The following is an 18,992-nucleotide window of genomic DNA, read 5'->3' on the forward strand; positions in this document are numbered from 1 at the left end:
AATGAAATAAAATGGATAAATATATCCGGTGACACACTGAACATAGAAAATTATAGTGCGAGTGAGGCATCCTTGTACTATGGATATATTCTTTTTTTTTTATCAGTTGATAGATATATACCTCGTGCGGGATTCGAACCTACAACCTTGGAATTAACAGACTAGTGATACACTATGCCAACGACTTAGACCACTCGGATTATAACGAGCCCCTTTGAACTGGTAAAGGTATTTCGTCAATCGATATATATAATACCAAAATTTACGGTACGGGCAAATCCTTTAACCCTAAGCCATAACCGAGTACAAACGTTTAAAGTTGTTCGTACCAAAGAATAAATCCATAGAAAAATAAGGCGATGTGGTATGATTGCCGATATGTCAACTACAGCAAAGGGCATGGTTATTACATTAAACAAAGATCGGACAGACATACAACAAAACACGTAAGGTTGAGCAACATAATTCGGGGAATTCATGGTCAACTAAAAGAACCTGGTCCTTAATGGATTATGCCAATTTTAGAATTCAGTAGTGATTTTTCTTAGTAGAAATGTTATAAACAGGCAATAGATGACGTAAATTTACATTTTTATCAACCATATTTTAACAAAATGACACAAATAAAGATATACATAAAGTAAACGATTGATGACAAACGGCTTTCTAAAACCTGCCTGTGAACGGTTCTAAAAAAGTGAAATACTGTTAAAGTCTTGTTGCTACTACCGTCAATAAATATTGACTGAAGACACGACAAAGGTAACAAACACCCTGTGGTCGGGATGTACAAATTTTAAGAACAGTAGTCGATGATCCCTTTAAGCCTCGATTCGATAGATTTTTACAGCAATAACCATGCAAAGGGTTTACAGTTCGTTAAATTTGATTTTTGGTTGTGTGGTATCCCGAATAAAGAAAAAATAGAACCCCCCTTTTTTTTTTCATAAAATAAAAAAAAATCCATTTAGCAAAGCACTGGTTTCCTATTTTTTTTGAAATGCAATAAAATGTTTGTCTGACATCCGCAAAGGGAATGAAAACATATTAACATCAAGGTTGTTATGAACTATGGCTATATCTGAATTATAACATACAATCTATCACTTATATTCACTACATATTTCTGTCACTAAGTTTTATACTAGTCAAGGTGTTCATATCAGTAACTTACTAAAACATATTCTATTAAATCGTATAAAAAGGAAGTTCAAATCTGTATTTCTCCTGTTGAAAGAGTCCAAAATGAATTTCGAAGTGTTCGTATTTCTCTTGCTGAATTCAGTCCATTGCCAGGCTTTTTTGTTGGATACTGTCACTCAAATTTCGCCAACAAAGGATCAACCCCTTACCGATAAACATTTTGATATTCTTATGGACTTGCTGATGGAACAAAGACGGTCACAAAGAAAGCAAGATCAGGTTATAACACAAATAAGTCAAGCTTTGTTAACACTGCAACAGGAAGTAACGAGATACCAAAATCAAAATCAAAGTGGATCGGTCCATAATCGACTCCTAGAATGCAAAAACAAAACTGAGAAACTGCAACGCGAACTAGAAACTGTGATAGGAAACTTTGAAATCATGAAGAACGAATATATGCTGGTTGTACAAAACTTGACCAACGTTGACACAAAAGCTAACCAAATAAACAAGGAGATTGTGATGTTAAAAAATCTAAAGTCTGTTACAGATTTACGAAATATTTCCGACATTTTTAATAAAACTGACCGTAATGAACTAGAAATTAAAATGACAAATCATAGAATGAACGAAGTGATCAACGACGCTAATGCAAGAAAGCAAGATGTTATAGCTCTTTATAACAAAGCAGATTTAACAGAAAGCAATTTGGATAAACATTTGAAGAAATTGTCTGACAGGGGTATGTTCATTATGAGATTTTCGTTTTATATCAAAAGCATGTTAATCTAGGAAACTACACCTTTGACAGCTTAAGAAGAATAACAAAATTGAATCATGATTTCTTATAAGTTTCAAGAATCTCCTTAATGATCATAATTTATTGATTTTCTGAATATTTAGTGATACATATAAAACAGAAGATGCTGTGTGATATCAAATGAGACAATTTTTCACAAGAGACCAAATGACCCAGAAATTAGAAATTATAGGGTACCGTACAGCCTTCGACAATGACCAATGCCCATATCGCATAGTCAGCTAGGAAAGGCCCAAAATGACAAATGTAAAATAATTCAAACAAGAAAATTAACGGCCTAATTCATGTATAAAAAACAAATATGTACAATGTAACACAGCAACAAACGACATCCACTGAATTACAGGCGCCTGACTTGGGACAGACACATGCATACATAACATGACGTGGTTAATGATGTCAGCGGGATCCCAACCCTCCCCTAACCTTGAACATGCATTACTACAATCATTGTGTATAACGAGGCCTTCTCGCTATGCGTTTTCATAACTTTGGCCGTAACTAAAGAGAAAGACTTTAAACAACCTTAAATGAAGTATTAATCTTGGCTTTCACTAATATGTAGTATATTTAGCGGTAAATAAAACATGTAACCAGGCTCTTTAAAAAGTTGCTATTGAAAAGTTTGATAATTAAGCGCAAAAAAGAGTTCACTACAAGCGAATAGGTTGGTTGCTGCTTTTTACTATTAAAGTTCATTTGTTAATCTTACCTTATCCATATTTAATCATCCATATTAAGATCAAGAACAATTACAATAAATTCAGAATGCAAAGTAAAGCGGGCCATCCGGAATGAATGGCTTCAAATATGATATGCCACAGGAAAATATGATAGTCAGAGCAAGGACAAATATTCTAACCATAAACATGTCACAATGACTCCTTAGAAAAATCAATTATAACATTAACATCTTGGTGAGTTCAACGAAGTATTCACAATGTCATGCTTAGTACAGTGTCCAGATCATATGCCTCTATTCATTTACAATTAAACAAACGGAAAAAAAGTGTTTGAGGTTTACTGATTTTATTGTTTCAGAGGCCGTTTAAATGAGTGATTTTATCATAGTCTCCAACTGACTTTGCGGCATAATTCAAAAAAGTTCGGCTTTAAAACAATTAACATATTTGAATTTAGAACAAACGTAAATAATCATATTTCGTGTATCTCTATTATCAGTTTTATTATATCTATGATACTCAATAATGCGGCATCTCGCTAGAAAGAAATATATTACTGCACTTCACGGCGAGTTGAATCAATATATAAAAAAATCTCGTCATAATTAATGTATTAAGTTTAACCGATTACGTGAGGTTTTAGTACGAACAATGAAATTACTTATAGGTTGCAGTCTTGTAATTGACTACTTCATGTTGAACAGCTGATTTTTGAAATAAAAAAAAATGAAAAATGCAACATAGAAAAAAAAATTCATGTTCATATCATGTATGTACTAATGTGAAATTGTGATGTAATCGAAAAAAAGGGGGTCTTGCCACGAAGAATAAAAAGAAACTTAACCCTGAAGTCAAAACATTTTTTTTCTACTTTCTGTTTGCTGTTTTTACTAGGCCGCACCACTTCCAGTAAACCCGATATCCTTCCACCTTCCTGGATTGATATCCCCCAAAAGATGCAAGAATTTTTTTAAGTCTTTATTTGTGTTTCAATTCAGCATAAACCTATAATCAAACAGAAAAAATTGAGTTCAGAAAAAGATACAGAAAAAAATGCACTATTTTGTTTCCCTCCATGTTTTGACACGCACCGAAAACTGGAGTTGTAATACTAGACTGGTACCTATAACAATAATGACATGTCTTCAAAAAATAAATCATTTACTAAGTTTCATTTAGTAGCCATATTTGAACATAAAAAATGCAATTATAAGAACTGTTTGGTTGTATTAATAAAAATAACCCCACTATTAAAGCAATACCCCTTTCTGAAAATAGGCAAAATTTGGAAATCAGTCGTGTCTATCAAATGATCTGTTAATCTCATTCTAGCCTATCTTTATAAATGTTTTCTTATTATTTAGATACTATGAAGCTAGAGGAGTATTCTTATCTATTATTTTTATTTTTTTCCTTCTGTTTGATTGAACCAGATTCAATAGTTAACCCCTCCCCCTTTTTTCCATTTAATCTACCCAAGTAGGCCTCTTGTTTAAGTCAAATTGAAAAACCATGCAAAACTTTATCATATTGGAGAATTTGCTACAATACAACTACCTAGACACAAGAAAGACCCTACCTTTCTCTTTTTTGATTATACTGGTCTTTATACATGCCTACTTTATCATGGTTTTAGCCTGTACTTGACACACCAATGCATATAAAATTTGAAATAAAATTTAAGAAAAAACAAAATGAATACGTACTCAAGTTGGTGTTTTTTGGTAAGAATTTTGATAACTTGTCACACCTAATCACAAAAATCCTTGTCATGATGGATAGTTTTAGAAAAATTCTACTTTTTAAACAAATTTTTAACTCAAATATGGAATTTCCAATTAACCATGCAGTGCCTCAGATAGGAAAAGAAGTATAGACTCATGCAAAATGTACATTTTGTGAAAACTTTTTAACCAAAAGTTCATTTTATACATATTCTACCTAAATGTCAACAATTGAGCCATAATAATAATACCCCCACAGAAAAAAGAACACTTTTGTATGTAGCTGTCTCTTCAACTTTGCACTAATTTTCAATAAAACTGTGCAACTAGAATTTTCATCACAAGAAGAAGATTTCATTGAGGAAAAAATCTTTATATGTTCTTTTTAGTTGAAAATCATGTATGTAATACCATCAAAATCTCAATTTGCCTAAAACTGTTGTGCTTGATATCTATTTATACTTTTGAATGGTGTCTAGTATGAAAAAGCATAATTATTACATAATTTCAGTTTTTTCAGTGTAACTTGATACCTCATGATTTTTTTCTCTTAAAAAGTCCTTAAATCATGATGTTTTATCATTCTGGGCACACAAAAGTCCACATGAGCTACTTCATTGCAGTGAACATATAAAAAAATTTACCCTATGCAGGTTGCAGTCTTGTAATTGATTGCTCCATAGGCTTACATGTTAAACAGCTGATCTTTGAAATAAAAAAAAAAATAAAAAATGCTTCATAAAAAAAATTTCATGTTCATATCATGTATGTACTAATGTGAAATTGTGATTCCATCGGAAAAAAAGGGGATTTGCCATGAAGAATAAAAAGTTACGTAACCCTGAAGTCAAAACATTTCTTTTCTACTTTCTGTTTGCTGTTTTTACTAGGCTGCACCACTTCCAGTAAACAGGATATCCTTCCACCTTGCTAGATTGAAATCCCCTAAAAGATGCAAGAATTTTTTTAAAGTCTATATATATATATATGTTTCAATTCAGCATAAACCTATAATCAAACAGAAAAGTTCAGAGTTCAGAAAAAAATTCAGAAAAAATGCACTATTTGGTTTTCCTCCATGTTTTGACATGCACCGGAAATTGGAGTTGTAATACAAGACTGATACCTATACTATTAGTTACACAAATTACCTATACAATTAGTTACACAAATTACCCATAGTATTAGTTACGCAAATTACCTATACTATTAGTTACACAAATTACCTATACTATTAGTTACACAAATTACCTATACTATTAGTTACACAAATTACCTATACTATTAGTTACATTACCTATACTATTAGTTACACAAATTACATATACTATTAGTTACACAAATTACCTATACTACTATTTACACAAATAACCTATACTACTACATTGTACTAGTTACACAAATTACCCATACTATTAGTTACACACACAAATTACCTATACTAATAGTTACACAAATTACCTATACTATTAGTTACACAAATTACCTATACTATTAGTTACACAAATTACCTTTACTATTAGTTTCACAAATTACCTATACTATTAGTTACACAAATTACCTATACTATTAGTTACACAAATTACCTATACAATTAGTTACACAAATTACCTATAGTATTAGTTACGCAAATTACCTATACTTTTAGTTACACAAATTACCTATACTATTAGTTACACAAATTACCTATACTATTAGTTACACAAATTACCTATACTATTAGTTACATTACCTATACTATTAGTTACACAAATTACATATACTATTAGTTACACAAATTAACTATACTACTATTTACACAAATAACCTATACTACTACATTGTACTAGTTACACAAATTACCCATACTATTAGTTACACACACAAATTACCTATACTAATAGTTACACAAATTACCTATACTATTAGTTACACAAATTACCTATACTATTAGTTACACAAATTACCTTTACTATTAGTTTCACAAATTACCTATACTATTAGTTACACAAATTACCTATACTATTTATTACACAAATTACCTATACTGCTGCAAGTCACACAATTTGCTGGTATTTACTGACCAACTATATTGCATTAGGTCACTAGCACACTGTGTAACGAATTTATCTTAAGGACTTTCTCAACATGTAGTTTTTAGACCAGTGGTCTATTTGAGTGATCAAGTCTTCAATATTAAGAACCTACTTCCTTTCGTCTATATAAAATCAAATACCAACAATAAAAACTTTATAGCTTGTTCTTTGTCTTATTAATTTCTTCATTTGTTGTCCGGGTAAAACGTTTCAGATTTTTCCTTAACGGCATGTTTTTTTCAATAATTGGACGTAACACCATTACTAACCGTGTATTAAGATAAACCATGCCTACTTACCCCAATTGAAATATACATGAACACAATCTCCACGCGGTCGATAGGAATGTATAGGAGGTGAAATTTTTCATATTCTTAATAAACGTATTCTAAATACAAGGTTAGCTTCAAATAGCCTGTTGGTACATGTATTACAAATTCAAAATTAGGTGTGCCTATATTTACATGTATTTAATATTTTGATTTCAGTTTTTATTACTGCAAGACCAATAGAAGGCAATTATAACGCAGGACAGATAGTAACATACGAATCAGTGGAATTGAAAAATGGAATAAAGAATGTGACCTCATTTCAAACTTCCGGTATTTTTACGTGTGAAAAACGAGGCATTTATCAGATTTCAATTTTTATCACGACAAACCCACACACTTCGCGTTTTATTGTTTTCAAAAACAAAAACTATATAGCCGAAACTTTTAGTTCTTTTAAAAGTTATTATAGCACTGGATCGACCATAATTGTTACGCAGATGGAAGTTGGCGACACTATATTGGTCAAAGCTATAAGTGTAGCCTCCTATGTTTATAATAGTTACGAATCCGGTATTTCAATTCTGCAGTTACAGCGATAGACAATTTACAAATGCTGCTTTTAAAGTTATAAAAGAAATACCACGATAACATTTATAAGAAGAATTATATAATAATGCATATATTACATAACGTTGTTCAGTCTTTATTTTTCTATGTTGTGGTTTGTTCACTGCACCTTACATTTAATTGTCTGTTCGTCATATTCGTTTGCCATGAACTTGTCAGTTTGTTTCTGACCTACATGTATACTTTTGCATGTCTCTTTGGTTTCTCCCCCTCATTGCTGAGTTCGATCTGAAAATGATGTTTGGTTTTCATATTATGAGTGATTAAAATCCATACTCATTTATATGATTATATAGAAGGTTCATGTCAGGTAAAGGGTTACATTAAAGTTTATTGTGTTTCTCTGTTTTAAATTGCTTAACTTTTCAATCTTTTAAAGCATTTGTCAAATATGTGATTTTTATATCTATTTATTTCTGTGTTTGTGTGTGTCTAAAACTAATGCTGAGATGTTTCTATTGTGAGTGAAACACAAACGTCTGCCATTATTTGATTCATTAGGTTGATGCAATTACATTTATCATTAACTCATAACAAGTATATGATATGTATTATCGAGAATTGAGTTTGCTTTGACATGTTTAACGCAAGAGTCTGTGTAGATTATTGTTCACACAAAGCATAATACCTATACACTTGTGTCGTGGATGGTTTATTTTAACCCTGCAGACTATAATCGATGTTATTTCTTAGTGACATATGCAGGCCAGTGGGGAGGGTTGGTTGGAGTGTTGGAGGGTAAGAATTGGATCCACTCCTGAGTTTTTGGAAATTTGGATCCTCAATACTCTTCAACTTTGTACTTGTTTGGGTTTATAAATATTTTTGATTTGAGTGTCACTGATGCGTTTGCAAATCAACCGATCAAGAGATTTACCAACGATCCGGTTGATTTGCAAACACAATATGCGTTATATTCTCATATAAAAAAAATGAAATTAAAACTGTTATGCAGGAAGTGGCTGTACAACAAAAAATGACACATAAATGGATCAAAACTGTATCGTATGCCCTTAAATCTACTAGCTTTTCTTGAGTTACTTTGCTCCCTTTCTGTGTCTCTGTTTTTTCTGAATTTTATTAATTAATGACGTTTCATAGGTCAATGATCACATCGTAGTGACACGTAATACTGCGTAGAATAAACGTACAAAACCGCAAGAAAACGTGCGAAAACGTTTTTTAACCGTTGTGAACCGAATTAGAAACGTACTGACCCCTTGTAATACGTACTGAAACGTAGTACAACGTAGGTTATACGTAATAAAACGTATTAAAACTGAGCAAAACCTGTCCCGTGTATTTATCGAAAAACCTAACAAAACGTAACAATACGTATCAAAACTTGGCATAACCTAGTAAAACGTACGGACCATTAAAACTTGACAAAAAAATACATGAACGTAGCACTTCAAACGTACTAAAACCTAGCTGTCGAAACGTGACAGTCTGACTGGGGCTTAACTCAACGTCAAATCTGTGAATGTGTGACCAAGGCATATGCGACCGCCCTTGAGCATAAAACTGCATCTTACTCTAGTTGTGTTCATTTAACACTGAATAACCTGAACAGACGTGTAACTGCAGATAATACATTTTTCATGTGTGTATTAATTTAGAATTATTCAAACTGGACATTTTAAGTCATAATTGACTACCACTCTCTAAATAGTATATATATACGGTGCAGAGCTATAAGTATTAGTCGATATACTCACCATCTTGACATAATAACGTATCACATATATATTCTGATTTGTTGTTTTATGAAAGGCTGAAATAATTTGCTTAATAAAGGCAACGTTTGTCATAAATTTTACTTTGAAGTCGTCCATCTGTGTCAATATTGAGGAAAAATCAAGGTAATTAAAAGCCCCAGTCCCACTAGTCCACGATCACACCACGCTCACCGCGATCTAAAATAAATTCAGATCGTGGTGAGGTCGAGGTATGAACGGCATGGAAATGTTAATTTTCGTTGTTTTCACGATGATACTACGTCCTCATTACTCTTCTACAACGATCCCGCTACGATTGTACCACGTTTTCACCAAGCTTTTTCTACGATTATCATGATCTTACTACGCTCATCGCGTTCTCAATACGACTATACCACGAGTTATCCGATTGCAACACGACCGTACTAAGCTTCTACTGCAATTATAGCACGTTCTTACTACGATAATAATATACTACGCTCATACTACGATCGTACTACGTTCTCGTCAATAACGTCATTTAAGAAATAATTCATGGCAGCCGTAGATTTGTTTTCATTTAACCATGGGTTGGGCATTTATATTCGAAAAATAAATTGAAATGGATTGATTTGTTTATTCTGCTGTAGAATAGAAATAAATATATTGTGTCTGAATCTTTGCCTTCGTAAACTTGGGATTTTGATGTCGAAAATTGAGAATATCTGGCAGTATACATAAGTTGGTCGTAACGCGGAACAGCCGTTTTTGTGTATTACTGCGTTTGTGCTAAAGGTAGAGAAAATTGACAAGAGGTCCGAATTACATACACACAAACAAAACCTGGATAGATTTAATATTTAGTATATTTTATAATAAAATGACAATGAGAATGATGGTCGTAGTATGAACGTAGTCAGGTCGTAAGAACAGCGTGATGAGGACGGCATGGGTGTGCTAGAATCGTACTATAGTCTTGAGCAGCGTGGTATAAACGTGGTATAGTCGTAGAGGGAACGTAGTTGGGTCGCGGTGAGAACATGATGGTCGGATTGAGGTCGTAATAACGTCGTTGTAAGATCGTAGCGCAGTCTCTCCGAATATAATCACGCTTTCGATACGCTCTCGCTACGATGGTACAGCGACCTTTGCGATCTTACCACGAACTTAGTGCGCTCTCGCCACGCTTCTTCTACGATCTGATATCGCCACGACTGCACCACGATTGTTTTGAACATGTTCAAAGTTGGCCACGCTCATCACGATCTTGAAGACCTCACCACGACCGTGATACGACCTTACTGCGATCTGCACGATCGCACTACTAACGTCAAAATTTGCATTTTTCAAAGATCGTAGTGCGATCGTGGCCTAGTTGGACTGCGATATAAGAAACAGTCATTCTAGTATCAGTAGTATTCTTAATTATATTAAGTTCACTGGGATATATGCAAGTATTGCCTGAAATATGGGTTATTAAGTGCAATAACATCATTAATATATCTGAAAGTAAAATTAAAGAATTTCGCAAGGTGCTTTTTCTTTTTGTCTTTTAGAAGTTTTTGAATGATTCTGCTTCATACGAATTATACATAAAAAAAATCGGCCAGTAGGGTTGCAGAATTAGTACCCATTGGAATACCGACTGTCGACTGTTGAAGTATCAATCCTCCAAACTCAACAAATATATTGTTAATCAAAAAGTCCAGCATTTTGATAATATCATCTTCATATTTTCAGGTCGTTTCAGTGTGGTTCTTCACAAAATAAGAATTATTTTAACACAAAACAAGAAATATGCACCTACGAATTCCATTTTTATAGAAAAAGCTCTGTTTAATGAGATTGTGCAGTCGAACTTTCAATTGAGAATGGGGAATACTAGTTTAAAGCGTAGAAACATCAAAAGTCTTAATGTTCCTGCCTCAGTCTTAAATGAGAAAAAGAAAAACAGATTTTCTAGTCTCAGGATAAGACATTACATGTCGGAAAATTAACTATGTGTATTTTAGTTCCGATCAACTGTCATTAATTTATGTTCATTTTACAATGCATGTATTGCACACTTATTTCAATATTGAAATATCAATTATTAATACGTGTTAACTTGCTTTGTATTTCTGTAGTATGAATGATTTGCTTTGCTAAACAATGTTCCTGCACAATATTTACAAAAACGCATTATCTGAATTGTAAAACTTCTGCCAATCTAGGCACACCTCAAGAGAGGCACACCTCCAGAGTCGTGTTATAGTAAATGTTTTAATTTTTAATAAGTAAAGTGAACAAAAGTTTAGAAGCATTGGTTTATAACGCAAGCTTTTAAAGTAGAACATCTTCATTTTCACTGAACTAAAAATTTATTGTTGTTTACAATATTATACTCATTGGTTTTGATTGTTATTGTCTTCATCACTCGAAATCATGTTACTGTTGTGACGGGGATTTTATGGTTTTTTGTTGTAATGTTAACTTCCCAGGGAGGTCACTTGTTAAGATGGTATTACGGTTGTCTTCGGTGGTTTCTAAATTGGAAGACATGATGTTGATTTGCCTTCTCTCGTTTGCTCAGTTCTCCTACGGTTCTTGTAGGTAGAATGATGTCTGGACATCTGGGGACTACATGTCGTTGTTGTGGACTGGCTTGGCAGCGAGGGTGGGACTCGCGCCTTCTTACCCTTTTTAATGAAATAAATAAGACAACTCAATATGCTGGTTGGAACAAGGATTGTAATGTAATGTTTCTTTTCTTTTTGATCGTAAAATATTACAGGGCATAAATCATACAGATTAATAATAGATAACATTATCAATTGACAATAATACATGCATTTCTATCTCAAATATTGCTCGAATTAAACTTATTATATTTATTGAATTATTTCCTATTAATTTGCAATTAATTAATTTCATTTAATTACTTTAAGTAACATTATATAACTTACCTTTTTAATGAAATAAATAAGACAACTCAATATGCTGGTTGGAACAAGGATTGTAATGTAATGTACGGGCAGTAGACTTATATTTGCTTTTATAGTCACTATTCATTACCCGACATTCTTGTTCCCCAGACAAGATTGAGCTTCTTGGAATGTGTTGCCAAAACATTTATTGCTTCATAATATGCAAATTGTATGTATTTGTTTTTGAAAAGCATTTGGACTTTTATTTCTCAAATTAAATAAAATAATATTTTTGGAAGAATTTCAATTTCTGATCTTTATAATAATTGATAATTAAAGATTTGTTAAATTTTAATTAATATCTTGTGTACGTCAATCTTCGTATCTAAACTTTTTGATTGGTTATTAATAGCATTCTTGTGTGCCTAAATGTATTACTGAATATTCATGATGCTGTAGTATCTACAAATTCTGTGAATATGGTTATAACCTTGGATGTAGTATCAATTCGATATACATCTGTCCGTCGACCTAGCAACCTTCTAAACGCGTGCCAAATAACTAATGAGGTTCTTGACTTGTACTATTTTTGCTTAACACGAAGATAATGCTTGTTATTCGCTATCTTCTTTATGTGTTTTCTTTTTACTTTATTTTCCTATATCAACGAATCATTTGACATTTATATTATCTTTTACTTGGAACTATATTAATAACCTATAAACCTATATTTTTGTTTAAATAAGATCTATTTTATTTCAATTTCTAATTATTTCTAAAAACGTCCTAAATCCTTTCATAACATTACCCCCTTGTTAAGTTTGAAATCTCCTGATTTCATTTTTTTTTTTATATATATATGATTGTTTTGAATTTATTTTTTTGAATCTTATTATCTGTGATTGATATAACTTTTCCTATGAATTGTTTTTGCAATAAATGAAACACAAATACACATACATACACAAAAATATACAATGCATGCACAATGAAAAATATTAATATTATTATGCCGATCCTCTTCTGTGGTACAAAGGTCCACCTGCGAAAATATTGGAGATCTGTCTTTGGATGTACTCCAACACTCGAAAATAAGTCATATGGAGATCTGTGTCTTATGTACTCAATATGCAAGTGAATAAAATAACATATTCTCTCTCTCTCTCTTTCTTTGTCATTTAATTTATATTGATTCAAATTTAACCTGATTGTTATATTTTTTATTGATTCTGTTTTTACTTATTTTGTATTTATACACGAAGATCGGACTTGATTGTATGAATTCCACCAGATTTTTATAATTTTTACATATTTTTTTTTTTTTTTTTTTTTTTTATTTACTTAATTGCTTTTGATTTTATTTTTGTTATTTTTAATTCTTTAATTTTTCTACCCTCCTTTATGTGTATTAGAATTGTATTATAATCTTTATCAATAATATGTAAGTTATTATTATTCTGGTTTGTTATGAAAGTTAAATTAGTTATACATGTATATCTATATGACAGATTGTTCAGAAATCTCAACCTGTTTCTGAAGGCAAACTGCCAGTTTAGAAAAAAAAATATTTATGACTGCTCTCGCGTGCCAAAAATAAATGTATAGTGATGATTAACTATCAAAACATATGTTCATATCTCTGACCATCTTACATTTCTTACTTATTAACAAGGTATTAACGCATGTTCAATTGTCTGACAAATATTTACTATAATAATGATCTCTGTTATAAATTTATTTAGTTTCATTTTACTCTCTATTTTTGTTATGAATATATCTTATCTTTAATATATTTATATATATATATATCCTTGTCGACTTAGTTTTTAATAATAGTCTTTTATTTGAACAACTACAACAAAAACAAAAAGGATATGCTGCAATCATGTAAGCATCATTTTTAGAGTGATTTAATCATTTATTTTGCCTACCCGAGTAGACTAGTACCTTTGAGCAAGTGGCCTGGGGCTCTTATTTTTGCTCTTTAGTTGGGATTTTGTCTCGTCGACATTTTCCCTCGATAAGAAATATCTTCCCTCATTGTTTATAATGGGGAACCAAATATTTGAAACCTAATATTACGATCAACTGCACTCATTTTGATGTTTAAAAAGGACCTCGTTCAAGATACCTTTTATTTGAACCATATCTCCTTAAGTAATTGTTCATGTTCATGTTTATTTTTACCTATGACTTCATACTTTGCGAATACTAAAAATATCTGTTACTTCAGATTTTTATTTTGGTAAAGACTAAGCAATCGATTTTTAAGAATATAATGTTATAATTTAATGTCAGATATAAATAATGAGAGCAATCAAGTAGTTAGTTAATCAAATTTAGTTAAAATTGTTATAAAATACATTTGTATGCGAATTGAATGAAATGTCACTTTATTTTTCGTTTAGAAGTATTCAAATTTAATCTTTTTTATACAAATAATTTATTAATTAATTAATTTTTAAAATTCATTTTTTTTTTACTATATATGGTTTCAGTAGAGAGAGAGAAAGATAGTAAAAGCAACAGTCTTACCATACAATGTGAATACCACATAATACGCGTTGAAAATAAAATTACTGTCCATAGATAATATTGGAACTATTGTTAGAAAACATTACTATTGTTCGTATGTGGTTTAACAGTCTGTTCTTGTTTGGTCCTTCGGGTTGTCACACAATTGTGCATAAGTAACTAATTGTATCTGTTTCTGTAAGAATTGGACGAATCGTCATGGATCGTTTTGAGATTCGGGCTCACTAAATTGAGGTTCTATAGTAGCTATTTTTCAAGTGGCGATTGACCGGTATGGTATCGTTCGTAACATCACATAGGTAGATATTTATGAATTGGCTTAGGGTACTGTTTGTTTCCTCCTGATTGATAATTTTCTGTCTCCAACTGGTAAGATCGTTTGAATCGTCTCTTTCTTTGTCCTCATAAAGAAGGTTTGGGTCCTCCGCCAGTTGTTGTGACGGAGTTTTTCTCCGTCAATTGTTGTGACGGGGATTTTATGGTTTTTTTTTGTTGGTGGAGGAAACTGAACATGGAAATCTCTTGTTAATGTTGTTATGTTTTATGTTTTTTTGTTGTAATGTTAACTTCCCAGGGAGGTCACTTGTTAAGATGGTATTATGGTTGTCTTTGGTGGATTCTAAATTGAACAACATGGTGTTGATTTGCTTCCTTTCGTTTGCTCAGTTCTTCTACGGTTCTTGTAGGTAGAAAGATGTCTGGACATCTGGGGAATACATGTCGTTGTTGTGGACTGGCTTGGCAGCGAGAGTGGGACTCGCGCCTTCTTACCCTTTTTAATGAAATAAATAAGACAACTCAATTTGCTGGTTGGAACAAGGATTGTAATGTAATGTACGGGCAGTAGACTTATATTTGCTTTTATAGTCACTATTCATTACCCGACATTCCTGTTCCCCAGACAAGATTGAGCCTCTTTTGCAAACGATGGAAAGTGTTGCCAAAACATTTATTGCTTCATAATATGCAAAATGTATTTATTTGTTTTTGAAAAGCATTTGGACTTTTATTTCTCAAATTAAATAAAATAATATTTTTGGAAGAATTTCTATTTCTGATCTTTATAATAATTGATAATTAAAGATGTTAAATTTTAATTAATATCTTGTGTACGTCAATCTTCGTATCTAAACTTTTTGATTGGTTATTAATAGCATTGTTGTGTGCCTAAATGTATTACTGAATATTCATGATGCTGTAGTATCTACAAATTCTGTGAATATGGTTATAACCTTGGATGTAGTATCAATTCGACATACATCTGTCCGACGATCTAATAACCTTCTAAACGCGTGCCAAATAACTAATGAGGTTCTTGACTTGTACTATTTTTGCTTATCTTGCATCTTACATAATGTATGTTTCTTATGATTGATGAACTCTTTTCTTTGTATTTTCTTCTTGTTATATTTTCTGATGCCAATAAGTTATTTGACATTTATATTCTTTTTAACTGACTTAATAAATTAGAAATATATAATTTTTGTTTTTATAAGCTCTATTTTATTTCAATTTTTAATTATTTCTAAAAGTGTCCTAAATCCTTTCATAACATTACTCTTAATCAACATACCTAAACATTCATTTATATATCTTAATATATTATATACTACAGAACTAGCAATCAAAATCGCAAGTCAATCACCAGCTGAGAAAACTAGAAAATTACACTCAACAAAAACACACTGACAACTAAACACTAAACAGCCAGTTTAAAATTCAGAAACGTTCATCTTAATTATTATTTATACCAAAGTTCATGTTCCAAGTCTAAGACATCCATTTGATATCAATAAATATCTAAATATACCACATTTCCAATACTAAATCAACAGCCACATGCACAGATATTACCGTAAATTGTGATAGAGCGAAGGAGTTGACAGCTTTTTAGAAAGTCCTGTAACTAAATGTCAGACTCATTTTAAGATGTTCAAATGCACCAAATCTCATCAGCCATACCTGATATTTACTGTTCAATGAAAGAAATTATATGGTCCAGTCTCTTTCATCACTTAAAAAATAAAACCCACGTGTGTCTAATTATAAGTAGTAATATGAACTATTGTATATGGAGAATAAACTAGCAAATTAGTTATTGGATTACTGTCTTTTAACGTATTCATAACATCGCAATTTACTCATATATTACAATACTTATGTTTAATCAATACCAACAAACCAACCATACAATGATAAGCATTTGTTACGTAACTAAACAATAATGTAACTAATGGTGCAGGATTTTACCCTTTTGGATGACATAATACCGTTTCATCTTTCGGTATGGCAAGCCGTTTTACTATTTATTCTAACTTCAAGATACATAATAAACTTTATAAGACATCTAATATACTTTATGAGATATCTTATATAGTTTATAATATATCTTTTATAGTTTATGAGATATATTATTTAGTTTATAAGATATCTTATATAGCTTATGGGATATTTTATGTAGTTTATCATGTTTTAGTACGGTGACAAATAAAGTAAATTTGAAAATTTAATGGACCGAAACACCTCACGGCTAACTGTGGTCTTATTTTATAAATTAATATAATATCCTTTGATTCAGGCATGTCGTAGAGTGCCAAAGTGATGCAGATTTTTGAAAACTACGGTCAAAGGTCAAAAGGGGGGATTTAAAAAAATCAAAAATGTACACATTTTGGACAATTTCTCGAAACTCTCATGTTAATTGAGATTTTTTTTCTATGGAAGCATACCCTGGGTATGCTCCACGAATGTCGCTTATCATATTCATGTCTGATTGCCAGAGATTAGTGATACATACCTTCGATCGCAACATGTAAAAAAATGAAAAGAATATCTTTATCTACGTAAATTATCGACAAAAAATATCCATAATTAAGATTTAGTTATACAATGATATATGGCCACCAATAAAGATATTTTTGGGAAAGTTTTGTTCAAATGCTATAAAGAACAGAGGAGAAATAAGAACTGTAAAGTTTACACACGGTCAATGATGTAATAAAAAAGAAATAATGGAATTCTTGGCTGATTATTCAAACTTAAAAGGATGTTAGAACTATAAAAAATTATTAGTCTTCATGTTATTGACACTATAGTATACGAAGTTTTTTTTTATGTTAATAAATAAATTAGAACTAGAGCAAAAACACATTGAGAAGATGTGTCCCCCCCCTTTTTTTTATAAAACAACGACAAACATGGTGGTCGTTTGTTGATGTGGTTCATTAATATTTCTCGTTTCTTGAGTTGTTATATAGATAAGACCGTTGCAATGGTTTTCCCTTTTGAATGGTTTTACACTAGTCATTTTTTGTGGCTCTCGATAACTTACTGTTTGGTGTGTGAACTACAAACAAACACGATTATAATACACTAACACTAGACACAAATATGCACATCAATTTTAAAAGGTAACGGAATACTCTAGGAATAAAATAGATGTATTTGTTCAGATCACCATGTACCGATTGACCATTGCTTCTGGGATTATTTTAATCGGCGGTGAATTTTTTTTCACTGCAACAGATGTGTCAATATAATAAACAGCTGTGCCATGAGCGCATGATACGCCCAAAGTCTTGTGTGGAAGATTATGCAATAATCATAAATAGTTTCTGAGAAAGTTTTAAGCAATAACCATTTATTGTTTTTGAGACACGGCGGGACATGTGACCCCCCCCTGTTTTTTTTTGCAAACTAAATATCACTAAAATAAAATTTTGAATTAAACCAAAAAGTATACAGATCTTTAGATTAATATACATGTAACAAAGAAGCGTGTACAGTTTCAAGCAATAATCATAAATTGTTTTTGAGATACGGCGTGACATGTAAAAAAAACTCCCCTTTTTTACAAAATACTCAATAACTCAAAAATAAAATTTTGAGTTGTCACCAAAAAGTATACAGATCTTTAGATTAAGGTCAATTCCGCGAAATATTGCGACGTTTTGTACGAATTACGTCCCTTTGACCAGATTTTGCAATGTTAAAATTTCAACCGGCGACTTTTCAATGGGACAACGGTAAATCTGACGGAAAGTATGTATCTTCTAGGAGAATGAACTTGTTTGCTAAAATTGAAGAAATGCTACAGGATTTTGAAAATGAATATGAAAACAGTCATGAAGACGATCTTCAAAACGAAAATCAGGTGTTTGAGTTTGGATATCTGCCGACCAGTTAAAACAAGTGTAAAAACTGTTGATCACTGTTGCTCACCACTATTTCTACATAATTGTGATGAGGTAAAACAGTGCGGTCTCGGCAGTATATTGAACTCTGACACAAAATAGTACTTTTGATGTTATTGTTTACTTAAACTAACCAACAAATATGCAAAAATGAAACTTCTGGTGAAAGGGAAATATATTTAGACCATTTTGAGTCAAAATTCACTTGTCTATGAGTTTGCGTTAAAAATTCAGGATTAATGCGCTACATAGTACACTAATTTAAGATTTCCAGAAAATAGGGAGTTATTTTGGTAGTACCTGTGTTTTCAAGA

At 31.6% G+C, this 18,992-nt stretch overlaps 1 protein-coding gene across 1 annotated transcript; it reads left to right on the top strand.

The window, feature by feature from the left end:
* Window positions 1-1,209: 1,209 nt before the first annotated feature.
* Window positions 1,210-7,319, top strand: LOC139483255 (uncharacterized). The gene is made up of 2 exons (XM_071267284.1): window positions 1,210-1,888; window positions 6,937-7,319. Exons 1-2 carry the CDS (start codon window positions 1,246-1,248, stop codon window positions 7,317-7,319), a joined length of 1,026 nt encoding a protein of 341 aa, XP_071123385.1. The 5' UTR covers window positions 1,210-1,245.
* Window positions 7,320-18,992: the final 11,673 nt, after the last annotated feature.

Source organism: Mytilus edulis, chromosome 7 (assembly GCF_963676685.1).
Source record: "Mytilus edulis chromosome 7, xbMytEdul2.2, whole genome shotgun sequence".
NCBI classification, from domain to species: domain Eukaryota; kingdom Metazoa; phylum Mollusca; class Bivalvia; order Mytilida; family Mytilidae; genus Mytilus; species Mytilus edulis.

What these genes read in the sequence shown, in the direction of transcription:
- LOC139483255 (XM_071267284.1), top strand. Translation starts at nt 1,246, where the DNA reads ATGAATTTCGAAGTGTTCGTATTTCTCTTGCTGAATTCAGTCCATTGC. An exon ending in GAAGAAATTGTCTGACAGGG is followed by an intron (nt 1,889 to 6,936) that starts GTATGTTCATTA and finishes TTTTGATTTCAG; the next exon opens with TTTTTATTACTGCAAGACCA.